General features: G+C 41.0%; 1 protein-coding gene across 2 annotated transcripts in view; it reads right to left on the reverse strand.

Moving 5' to 3' along the window:
• The window catches only part of STK4 (serine/threonine kinase 4), a 47,976-nt gene that overhangs the window by 18,573 nt on the left and 16,533 nt on the right, over nt 1-12,870 (reverse strand). Inside the window, exon 10 of one of the 2 annotated variants that reach the window (XM_075768888.1) lies at nt 4,651-4,808. The exons of the other annotated variant lie outside the window; for it this stretch is intronic. Within the exon in view, the coding sequence (XP_075625003.1) occupies nt 4,651-4,808 (158 nt within the window). The remainder of the gene's footprint in view (nt 1-4,650; nt 4,809-12,870) is intronic. 2 annotated transcript variants of the gene reach the window in all.

The following is a 12,870-nucleotide window of genomic DNA, read 5'->3' on the forward strand; positions in this document are numbered from 1 at the left end:
TGTGCAGCCCTGACAAAAGTGACAGCTGATCAGCACCTGCATTCTTCCCCTCAATTAGAGGCAATTAACACCTCCTGCTCATCTTTCCTTCTTTTGCCCTGAAAAGATTTCAGAAGCAACAGTCCTCTTGTTTGCAGGACAGTCTTCCCCAGCAGTAGAGAAACAGATGACGCTGGGCTGAGAAATGATAAAGCCTGTTTTGGGACTGGGGGAAATCACACCAACCTTTCCTGCCCAAAGAAATTCCCATCAGCAGACACTTCTGAAGAGATGAGCTAGCGCAGAGAACAGCACTCACAGCATGGAAACACAAGACCTGAAACACCAGTTCGCTCACAGCAGACGGAAGCGTGGTGAACCTGTGGACAAAGGCCATGACAACAGCCATCTTCCAGAGGAAGCTGAGGGATTTGCCACATCTACTCCTTCTGCAAACCTTGACACTCTCAAGTGCATACATTAGTTTTATTTTTGTAAGGAAGAAAGTTCTGCTCCAAAGTTTTCCTGCTTCAATGAGAAAACCTGTGAAGGTAGACCCTCTTCTTTAAGCCAAGGAGAAGGAAAGACCCAACCTACTGGCTGCTGCTAATTGCAGGAATAGGAAAGGTCTGATTCACCAAGACCTAGCAGATGAAAGCAAATCAAGGGCTTCCCAACGGAAGCAGGATACTTCTCAGGAGAGAGACATAAACCTTGTTTCTGAATGTCACCTTCCTTTCCAGAGCTGCGGCAGCAGGATGGGGATTGCCAGTGCAGAAAACGACTGCTGATGGCTGCAGATCCCCACTGAGGTGGTGCATGGCAGTGCTTTCCTTCAAAAACTCAGCTATTACCTGGTGTTCTTCCAGTGGAGCACAGACAGCAAGAGCAGCTAAAGAGAACGTAAAAGTGTCTGTACCAATTACGCTCTTGGCACAGCCAGGAATGGTCGGCAGATATACAGGTGCTGGAATCAAAAAAGCCTTGGAGTGAATGGCCTTGCATAAAGCCCGCTGAAAGACTCGATGTCCTGCGGTACTCGTGCTCTAACGTCTGTTAAAAGTTCAGGTCCCATTTGACTCCGCATCCAAAACAACTGCTAGGATCCTTAATTAGCACAGACTCGGTGATGTAAGAAAAAATATGAATTTCAGTTGCAGCAAAACCTAAGCTCAACACCACAGGTATTAGAAAAACAGCAGTTGCATCATGATGGCAAAATTCAAGACTGACAGGGGCACTACTGCCACTCATTTTCCCCAATGAAACCACGCTCATGAAATAAAACTGAAAAGGTTTCAGTATTATCATAGCTACCGTAAGGCACGAATGGCTGGAACCTGCTAATTTGCTAACAAACCCAGCTTTCACTAAAATGATCAGTGATATAATACACAACACTCATGACTGCATGATCCACAAATACCTGCTACAATTGGTTTGGCAAGACCGAAGGCTTTCAAGCAGGGCCCGAATGAAAAAAGTGATCCCACTTTAGCCATAAGTGAGCATAGAATACTGACCTGCTCAGAGCAATTAAAAGACTTTTAAAATAGGAATAAGCGAAGGGTTTGTTGTGTCTAAGGGCAGGAAACACTGCACGATTAATTTTGCTGCATGTTGCAGTGCTACTGAAAGATTAAAGTGAAAAAATGTATGACATTGTCTAAACAAATCTTCTAGCGTTATTAAGTCTGTGCAACAGTATGTGACTAATATTCACTGGCAAAATTAAATTAAACTACAAAAATTTTGAGATTATTATGGCAATTAGGAATTCTACATACAATGCAGCCTGCCCATTAAGAGCCTACACCTGCAGCATTTTTGTAGTAGTTTGTTATGCTCTTCCTAAAAGCAAGAATTTTCGCCCATAATTTGTAATTTTCCCCCCATGTTAAATAAATTGTAATGTTCTTGAAAACATTTTTTTGTCATCAAACAGGGCTTAAATCTTTTGAGATGCTTGTTCAAGCATGAGTGGGGATAAACATTAACACCATCGGGCATTGACTAAGCAGTTCATAGTAACTTCTACCTCAGAAATCCAAGGCTGGAAATACGCTGCTGGAAATACACTGGGTTTATGCCACCTCAGACCACAACCAGGACACAACCAGAGCATCACGGTTGGGAGGAATGGAGTTCATCACCTTTTAGAACAGGATTTCTGGAGTTTCAGCTCTGCAGTGGATGGGGCTGACTTGATCTAACCCTTATTTAAAATGACATTGCCATTGTGATATAAATAGTGTCTTATTTGCCTGCTTTAGAGGAACAATGTTAGTCAAGAAAAGGTCAAACGGTTTGCTACAAGGAAAAAAGAGCAAAAATCTTTTGTAATTTAATATTGCCTTTTTTTTTCTTTTTTTTTGAAGACAGGAGACTCCAGGTGCTAGTCACATAGGAGGGAAAAGAATACAGAAGAGTAGACAAGGCATATTTATCTAGTCTGCAGTAGCACAAAGCAATAATATTTCAATCATTTCTTAAGGCCCAGGAGGAACTAGCATTCACCCAGCACCTCGCTGATCTCATCTTTACTTGGAATCCTGCAAACTCTATAGACAAAGTCTGCTCAAACCTGCCTACTTTGACAATGCAGGAATAAGTTCTAGCTGCAGGCAAGTCTAGGACAGATGTACTTGACAGACCTACTAGTGAATGTTTATTTTTTACTCCACAATGATTATTGCATAGATACTTTGAATTAATATAGTATTAGTAAACATGACTTTTTACCCATAGCTAGCCAAATTGATCCATTTTTAGCCAAACACGAAAAATACCCAGTTTTAAGTCTTTAAATACATTACACAACCTGAGGTTACTGCTACTAACCCTCAGATAAGCACTACAGAAATACCCCCACATATTTATTACAGTTGCTTTCAAGCATTTTTCTTATCCTACAGAAAAGAAAGTAGCTCTGTTACAAAATTTGCATGCAAGACAGGCTAGTATGGTCATACACAGTCGAACTAGAGAAATACATACAGCTGGGAAGTGCAATTTCTACAAATTACTACATGAAGGTGACCCAAAGCCCGATTTATTGCTAGCTTTTATTGCTTGCTTTTATTGCTTCCAGCACACTGGTAATCTATGCACATGGCAATACTTCAGTACTAAAGGAAATCAGTAAACAAGGTCGCATGCGTGTCAAACAGTTGCTTTGCACATTCTAAAAATACTTGTAGGTCCTGTTTGCTAGAATGGCACCGACCTTTCCCTGCATCATCCACGCTGCCTGTGCTGCTCCTGGGTGTAGCCTGCACCTACAGCTCCTGGTACGCAGGGTGGAATACATCCTACTCAGTGGAAATAAGGGTAATTGCTAAACTTGTTATCAACCAAATTAGAAAGTAGAAGAATTACAGCAAATTTCCCCTTGGGCCATCTTCTGCAGACTACAAAAGACTTCTAAGATATTCCAAACCAGCCCACCTTTCCTGGGAAATACCACATATTGAAAAATAATTGGTTATCATTAAATGAAGTTACAGCATGTAAGGTGAATGAGATAAACGAGTATCTGACTTGACTGGACTTGTGTGTTTGGCTCAGACCCTGTGATACACAGCCTGACAAGTCAGCTTGCAGGTTATTTTTGCAAAACACGTTTACGCAGTGGCTTTAAGCCTTCAGGCGAAACATAACGTCGTACAAAGGGCTACAAGAGAAGAAACACAGCAGGTCCCCTCAGCTAGCCATCCTTTTCAGTCTAAATAAGAAAATTTGAAATGCAGCAGCAAAGACAACAAAATATATGTAACAGCAGTAGTCTATACAATCTGTACAAAGAGAATGAAAGGCTCCAGCTATTATTCCAGCCTTAAAGTAAAGCATCTCCTCGAGTCGTGACTAGCAGAGGGATTTTGCTTTCCACGCTGCTTTGCGAAGGTGGAGTGAATCTCACCAACTACCGAATGTGGCATGACAACCTGCATCACGGGCAACACGAACAGACATCATAAGGGTGCACGATGCACTTGAAGCAAAAAGTGTTTGCACTGAAGTATCAGAGAAAGAAAATGCAGCAGGGGGAACAGTGTTCAGCAGAACATGCATCTTCTGGCATTTTGAACTCAACCCAGAAATTTTCCATTCTAATAAAAAGAATTAAATCATAAAATTTATAAATAAAAGATCTTTCTTTGGACTTCTGAAAAGTTCCTGAAAATCCTGAGCATGTGAACCTTAGTTACAAAGACTGAAATTGAGGATTTGAAAGAAAAATGAAGACAAGGTCAATGTTTATATAACAAAACAAAATCCAGTAACAAAGCCCGAGAAAAACAAGGAAATTCAATGGTTCTAACGCTATAGATTCAGGATTTGCATTTTCCAACTGCCATCTGGAATCCTATTTTTTTATTTTAAATGTGTAATGGGGAAGTAAAGCAAGATAGCTTGTACCTTCAGGTCCTCAGGCTTTTTTGTTCGTTTTTTTGTTTTTAAACAAGGAAAGTATACAGATAAGACTGGTTATGATTACTGAGAAATACCTAAAGAAAACGAGTTTTTCCAAATGCCCCATCCAAATGCATTAGCAATTAGAATCTCCTCAAGTTTCCATTAGTCTGTCAAAACAAGAAATAATCTTATAGCAGCTCTGACTAAAACTCTTAAAGATTGTCACATTGATTGAATTTCAAAGTATAGACTTACAAATTCGTAGTCTCCATCCTGTGGTACTTTCCAATCAGATGAATTTTTTGTCTGGCCAGACACATTCTTCCCAAAGCTATTGATTTGATTCTCCTTCTCCTTCTGCTCAAAATATTCAAGGAATGATGGTCTGGCTGGCTGCATCGTTTCATCCCTCCCTGGAAATATTAAAAATAATAAAAAAAGTTGTTTTGAAAAATGTATTTTCAGTTATACTGCCTTACATCAAGCCCAAAAGTGATTTTATTTTTTTATCACACACTAAATCACACAGTACTGCTAAAGTACTATTTTTTCAGTAGTTTTTCAAACATAAAACTGACTGTACAATGAGAAAACTGGAGAAGGGATGCTTAAAGCCCACCACACAAGCGACTGCAATGCTGGAGGCCTTGGCCTCTAGACCTGCAATCCATCCATCAAAGCACTCTACCAGGTAACCGAGCTTCATGCACTGAATGCTGGAACTAAACTGCGACCGAGTACAGACGTTGGGTTTTTTTATCCCAGCCAGGTTGCATGCACTGCAAAACATGCAAAGTTCCAAAACTAAACAGCGCTGTCTTACAAACAGAAACTCATCTTTATATTTCTGAATGGAATAGTACAAAAGCAAGGCTTTCAAAGACCACATCTACCATACAAATATCGCATTAATTGCCTTGGGTAGAAGTAGTCAAGTTCTACATTTCTTGGGCAGAAAGGATTAATTAGTTTGCAAAACTTCTTTTTTTTCTTCTTTCATAAAGAGTCAGTAAGTTTTCAAGTTTACTGCCTTAGTTTTCTTTTTTATAAGTAATTCTTCTGAACACGCCTTCTTAGTGGATTACACAAAGAAGGCAGATATATAGATTAACTATTCAATTCTAAAGCACATTTAAGAAACTTGGGGGTAATAAGACATGGGCAAGCGTACAAAAAGAGACAGAGGAGTCAAAATAATCCCCTAAATATGAATACTTTGACTTTTAAGAGCTGGTGCTTGGGAGGCTTATGAGACCTTTCTCAATAACAAAGAGTTCAGCCAGAGTGATGGGAGAAGAAAGAATGCAGCCAAGAGCACCAAGCTTTAGCACAACTAGAATTACATTATTCTCATTTGTCTAAATTATTCTTTAGAACAAGCAGAAGTTAAGAGAAAAGGAAGAATGCTGCTGATCTATTAAGAGCAATGAGCTAGTAAAACTACATTCTCATATATTCCCAGATACGTTGGGAAGTTGGTGGGATTAGGGATATGAGCACTAATGTATCCCACTTCTTCCTTCGGCCATCGCACCATTCGATTCCCTGCTCACCTGATTTAAAGCACTATTACATACAAATAAATCTAGCAACCCATTCAGCAAACAGGTTTCCATCACCGAAGGAAGAAACACGGGGTCACAAGTTCCCAGATCAAAGCAGATCCCCAGTGCAGTCTGGAGAGAGGAGGTGGGCTCCGGAAACGGAGGCAGCTTCAGCTGTAGGGTGACGACAGTGTGACAGGGAAGGAAGCGATGAAAACTGAGAGGATGAAAATACTGATTTCCTAGCGCACACACAGCAGAAAAGCCAATACAGGAAGAAAACACAACATTCAACTTCGTAGCAAGTCAAGACCAAAAGACTTGCAGTATCTCCAAAGGAAATTTCTTTACTAGTGCAACTGGAACAGCATCAGATACTGCCCAGACTACTCGCGCTTGTGAGTTACAGTGCAGCTACTATCTTGTGAGGAGTCTCAATCTAAACGAAGAGGCAGGCTCGCGCAGCAAACGTGCTTTAGCAGTGCTGCACCACAACATCATGACAGCTGCAAAGGCAGCTAAAGACTGCGCACAGCTTAATGCCATTGTGCCGCTCTTTATGAGCAAACGCTTCACAAAAACCTGTGAGCGTAATGGCAGTAAGCGCTGTAACAATACCTAGTAAAATGTTTTTATTCTGATAAAATATGCTTCTCTAGACACTGGAGTAGGTTAATCACGCTTGAAACATGTGTTTTAGGCAATGTCGAAAGAAGGATTAAGACCAGAGTTAGCAGAAAACGGCATCACAATAAGCCTAATTCTGGACCGTGGAAATAAGTTCACTGTTGAATGCCAAACATTTGAAATAAATATAATCTGTCAGGCAGGCAATCAACCAAAAGTTTAGAGCTTCGGACAAGCGCAGAGGGGATGGAGCCATCCTTTGAGGGGTTTGTGGGGTCTGCGTAACACCGAGACTCTCCTACAAGAGTTGTACAGAAGGCAGGCTGTCACAACACCGTCCTCGCTAAGGACACTCAGCAGTGCTTTCCTCTTGAAAAAATATAAGCTACTCTGGAAACCCATTAAGATTTAATCACTGAATATTATTCTTGCACATAAAATTGCCATCCAGTGATCCAGAACTTCCCTGACAGACATTGTCTGATCCTCAGACAAGTGTATGAATTCCTTGGTCAGCTATGAGATACTTTAGGAAGTTATTTGTCTATAGACATGTTAAATACAGAACAAATTTCCACACAGTATGAGAAATCTTGGCAGGATGTTCAGGTTGCGATACTGAGAGAAGTGTGGTTCTACACAGCCTGAAATGTCATGATGCATTTTGAAAAAGCACTGCATCGTACTGCCTCTCCGGGGTCAGCTAAAAGCTCAAGCATGAACTGAAGTGCTTATACTTTTGCACTATGACAACTGGAGCAAAGAAATTATTCTACCCCTGGCAGTAGTTCCTCTTTTTTTAAAAAAAAAACAAAAACATCATCATACAGAATTAGATCTCGAAAGACACCTTCAGACAGGCTGTGTGAAGGTCACTCAGGGAACACCTCTGTGAAGTGGAGAACAGATCTGCTGTTGGGAGTAATTACTGGAATACAATAGCAATCCAATTACCGCTAAGTGATAAAACATTTATTTATAATGAAGTAAATACACCCCTTGTATTCTGCTGCAGTCCAGCCTGTTTGAAGCAGGAGGTAAGTTGTTATGGCCAATCAATGCAACGTTCAATGTAGAAATAGAGAAATTCATAACTACCTAGGCTATTCTATACCCAGCTTACTGACAGCCAGCTGGGGTCTCAGATTTTCTTTTGGGTTTTTTTTTTTGTGTGTAGGAAGCCTGAATTACTGAATCAAGCTTGTACTGTACATTTTGAAAACAATTGTTTGCAGCACAGGAGACTTTAAAAGCAAGCATTTCACTCCAGTGACATTGGCTTATTCAGTTCTTTTCTATTTATTTTTTTTTATTATTTAAAAAAGACTGTTTGCTCATACCAGAGCTTAATTCAGAGTGTCACATAAAATAATCATGCTCATTTCCCCACATCTTGTATTTTACCAAGAACTGCAATATTTGTAAACAACTAGTTACGTGTACTGAACAACAACCTATTGTAGCAACGGTGAATTCTCAAAAGGCACTTCCAAACCCCAGGTTTATTTAACAAAACCTCTGTTTTCATGCAGAAATGAGACAGACAAAGGAGGAAGCACATGAAGTGCTGGTGGTAGCTTATAATCCTGAAGAGTACAACTGGATTTTCAGGCTGGAAAGCTGGAGGGCTGCAGCAGAAGGCTGCCCGGACACCGAATGGGTCTCTGCCATGCTGGGAGGGACGGAAAGGGGTTTCTTCAGCCTGGGGAGGGCAGGAGAGGCTCCAGCTGCGATTTCCCACCCCAACAGGCCACCAGAGCCCCGCTCTCCCCAGCGAAAGAATGAGAGAAACGGTCTGAACTGCAGCAAGGGCAACTTGGGTGAACATAAGGAAGAAAGGTTTCACAACAGGGATGGTTGTGCAACGGAGCAGGGCTGGAAGGACTGCGCAAAGCCCTGAGCAACCGGATCCGACATTGCACGTGGTCCCAGCCATCACGCAGGGAACCGGAGCGATTACCTCTGGAGGCCCCTGCCAAGCCAGGCTCTTCTGGGACTCACGCTCCTCACACCCGCTGTCAGCCACCTCTAACCTGGCCGTCACCTTAGGCCTTTCAACTGCATGCAGCATTTAGTCATCAGTTTTAGTGCTTTTCTACACATCAACATGTAACACCGCAGCTTTATTTAGCATTGGTGGGGTTTTTTTGTTTAAACTGATTAAAATAGAGATAGCTAACTGAAAAACAAAAAATGGGAAAAAGATAGTATAAAATGAAAAATATCTGGAATATAGATCTAAGATGTCCGAAATTTTAGTTGCTGCTATGATCTCAGTAGGGGTGCATATGCAGCAAGACCGACAAACACTCCTGGAGACAGAAAGACATTACATCAAATCAATTATCATCCCAGCATGACTGGATTTCTTTTTGTCAATCTTGGCACTTAACAGCAGTGTCATCTTCCCAAAGATGATCTCCTATTAATTCAACACAGGAATCACACCGCTATATCTTTAAGATATTGATAGCAGGCAGCTGAAGGCAAAAATCGATCACTGCTATTTGCAGAAGCAGATGCTGCTGAAAGATGACACTGCACTAAATGTGTCTGTGCCAAAAAGCATTTAACTTCCTAGTTTTATAGGGTTAGACTAAAATATGAACATTTGACAGAAAGTGAGATCACAAGTGTGGCAAAGAAGAGAAGAGAAGGTCACCCTGCGGTGACAAGAAAGGCTTCACCATGCATTTATTTTGGAACCTAAAGAGCTGTTTCTAAGGATGAGCCATGAGAGCTCCCTAGAGCCATTAATGGTCTACCATTTAGATATGCAGTCATCTTTTTAGGAGCTGTATTAATTACACAAATGGAACACCACAGCTCTATTGGAGCCAGTCCAGCTGACTGCAGAATTGCAGGTTTGGGCTAGCTGTAAGAGCTGCGGGCGCTGGGAGGACTGCTCAACATTCAGCCTGCCGTGCGGCGAAGAGCAGAAGCCCTCCGCAGAAAACTCTCAAGTGCTGTCTGGTCTAAAGTCACATTTAGAAAAGTCTAAGAATGTCAGTATTGTTGTGTGTGAGAACAGAAAAAGATGTGAAATTGATTGATCCAAAGGTAGAGAATGCCATAAGTTGTGAGTAACAAATATCCCCTTATATTTTGATTTTTAGAGGAGTTTATTACTGATTTCAGTGATAGTGTTACTCTTTTGGCACTGGAAAGCCAAGTCCAACTGCCTGTGGTACCATGCAAGCTGGGACATCCTTAACTAAAGCACAAACAGCCCAGACGAGCCGGAAGATGACTGATGGATACAGGCAGGGCACGGCAAGAAGCCAGCGAGACACCATCAGTGGCCTCAGCATACTGGATCCTCTCCTCTGCTGGGCTACAGCAAGGACAAGTTTTAAGGAAAAACTAAACCAACGTGGTCCCTCCCAAGAAACATCACCTGAGTACTTGAGGGAATGGAAGAGGTCAGTCTTAGCAGCATACAGACCTCCTTACATCAAGCAAAAGATGACAAAGAAGGAGTGGAGAGCCTTCAAGATATTTTTATTTCCATATGATGCTGCAGAGAAAGTAGAGTTATAAAGAAGAAACAGCACAGTCAATTAAAGCAGCAAGAAACTTTTTTTTTCCCCAGCAGTAAAGAATATCCACGAAAATAGATCATTTGGTCCCAGAAATCAAAGCACTCATTTTGTTGATTTTGTCAAATTAGCTCTCACAATCGAAAATTTTCAGAAGCTCGTGAGCTTCAAAGGACACCTTCAAAATGAAAGTGGGATTTACAAAAGTCCTTCTATCTATCTGAACAAGCTTGCTGAGTAATGAAACGAGAGTTTCTGCTTTTCTCTAAAATTGTTCTTCTGTACTCAAACTTGACAGCAGAAAAATCCTTGTTTTGCTATTCTTTCCTCTTGAAAGAGATTGCTATTATCTACCTAGGGTGAATATTCTCGAGTCACAAAGCTTGTCACGAGAGAGAGTAAGATAAGTTCAGGAACACATTTTGTGTGCTCTTTACTCAACTCAGCACAGTAAATATGTAAAACACCTATTCTTGAAGTCACGGTGAGAGATTTCCTCCCTTCTATCACAAAAATTGGAGCTAAAGTTGTGCCTGGGAACAGTCAGGAGATCATGCTACAAATTAATCTACAAAGAAGGTAATGTACATCAACAACAACGAAGCACTCAATTACTGTGTTAGCAGTATCAAACTAAAACATGATACTTGGTACACATATACATATTTGTCAAGATTCCAGGAGGCTGCAATCTTTAGAAAGACAAATGGCCTTGGCTCTGGCGAATACCTGTGTTACGAGAATGAGGTGTCAGCGGCAACAAGATCAAAACCTTTTAAATTGACTTGTGCTGGGAAAGTATCACAAACACCCTGCAGAAAGCTCAAGAAGATGCAGCCCTGTGAGCAGAAGCTCTGCAGAGATGCAGTGAAGAGCACTCATGTTATCTTTAAATAAAGCAGAGCCAGAAGGGATCCCCTGGGACGAGCAGCACAATCTTCTGCTATCATAGACAAGATTATATAGTTCCTTTCACAGAGGGATCAAGATCTATTGCAAAGCAATTGGTTTGCTTTGTCCTTGCTGTTGACAGGCTTGCTGTTCTCCTGGAGTTACAAACCCTCTCTCTTCCAGTCTGAAGTTTATGGGCAGCCAGTGTATATGCACTTGTTCTTGAGCAAGCCTCAGCTCTTCGGCACTCAAATCACTTCCTCTTAGAGCATTCACCTTCCCTCCTTGTCCTTTTTATTATTTTGAAATACTTCTAATATCCAATGTTATCTTTCCTTTGGGTGGTCTAAATAAGCATAGATCTTTCCGAGTTCTCACGTAACAGGCTTAGTCCCCAGGAGTCTTACCAAGCTTCTCTGTCTGCTTTAGATGGAATTATGTAACTTTAAGGCTTAAAGTGCACACGTATTTAGGATGCACAAAACAGCGCCTGATCATTATGTGCAAGCAACACTTCATTAATATTAAATTTCAAATGGAATTGCAGTTTTATTTGCTTCAGGCTATTTCTTAGAGATTACAGATGAACTTTAGCAGCTGGACAGCATAATATGTAAGTATGAATAGGACTGAGTCATTTTATGCAGCAGAGCAGAGAGATGCCAATTTATTTAACCAGAGCAAAAAGTGCTCCATCATTAATGAATTCACCCCATGGCAACGCAAGCTGAGATTTCCTCACATTAAAAGCAGACTATACAACACTTCATATCTATTGAAGCTTATGAGGACAAGTCTTCCCATAATTATGGCCTATCTCAAACTAAATCAAAGCAGAACATACGTGACAGGTCCTGCCTCTAAGAAGGAGCTAAATGACCATAAAAATCAACGCTAGGTATCCTAACTAATCTCTTTTAATGAATAAGAGACATCAAAGTCATCTAAGGAAAAGAGTACCAACACTCATCCAAAGCTGTGGTGTATGTAACTGAGGACTCTTTCTGAAAGAGAAGGAGATCCTCACAGTAATGAAAGCTGTTTAAGACCAGGTTACCTCCTTTTGGATCTCTTTTACATTAAAACTCAGAAAAGATTATAAAGATATAGCAGCTTTCTTCCTTCATCAAAAATTTTCAGTAGACACCTACAACTTTCACCTCATTAGCTTGAATTGCTAATTTAGTCCAGCAACTACAGTACATGACCCAGGCAGCGAGATGTGAAGGTGTGTCAGGAAAAAAAGTGAACGTTTTGTATGCTGCATCATCCGGCTCAGGTTGCGATGAAGCTTAATGAGAAACAACCTCATCGACAGGGCTGCAGTCTTCAGGTCCAGCATGCTGTGGGCAACAGCTCAGGCTCCCCAAATGGCATATAACCACTTGCTAACACCCTTTCCGTTCATTACCCGGAAACTCATTTGCTTATCTAGAGAGAACAGAAAACAACATGGCAATGAACTTTTCTTTTTTTCTCCCCCTGAAGCTTGAAGATCTGCTGGTAAAAATGAATTTGGTTTTAAACTTCTGCAATTAAGGAATTTAAGAGTTTAGAGAGTTTTCCTCCTTCCTGCTAAGGAGGAAAGCTTTCTCCGGGGTTTATTTTGATCCAGTAGGAACCAAGGTTATTCTTAGAAGAGACAGGTAGGTTACAGTTTGCCTATACATGCAAATATATGCACACATATGGGGCAGATATACTTACTAAGTGCTTTCCTACTACTCTGTCTCTTGGTTGAGTCTCCTGAAACATATTGCCTCCTCTATGCTATTCAGGGCTCTCTTAGTCATACTTCCCATCTTCCTCAAGACAATGCTTCTGTTCAGGGGGAAAAAAAAAAAAAAAAATCCCCCTACTTTCTACCCCTCACC

Source organism: Balearica regulorum, chromosome 16 (genome assembly GCF_011004875.1).
Source record: "Balearica regulorum gibbericeps isolate bBalReg1 chromosome 16, bBalReg1.pri, whole genome shotgun sequence".
Taxonomy (NCBI): domain Eukaryota; kingdom Metazoa; phylum Chordata; class Aves; order Gruiformes; family Gruidae; genus Balearica; species Balearica regulorum.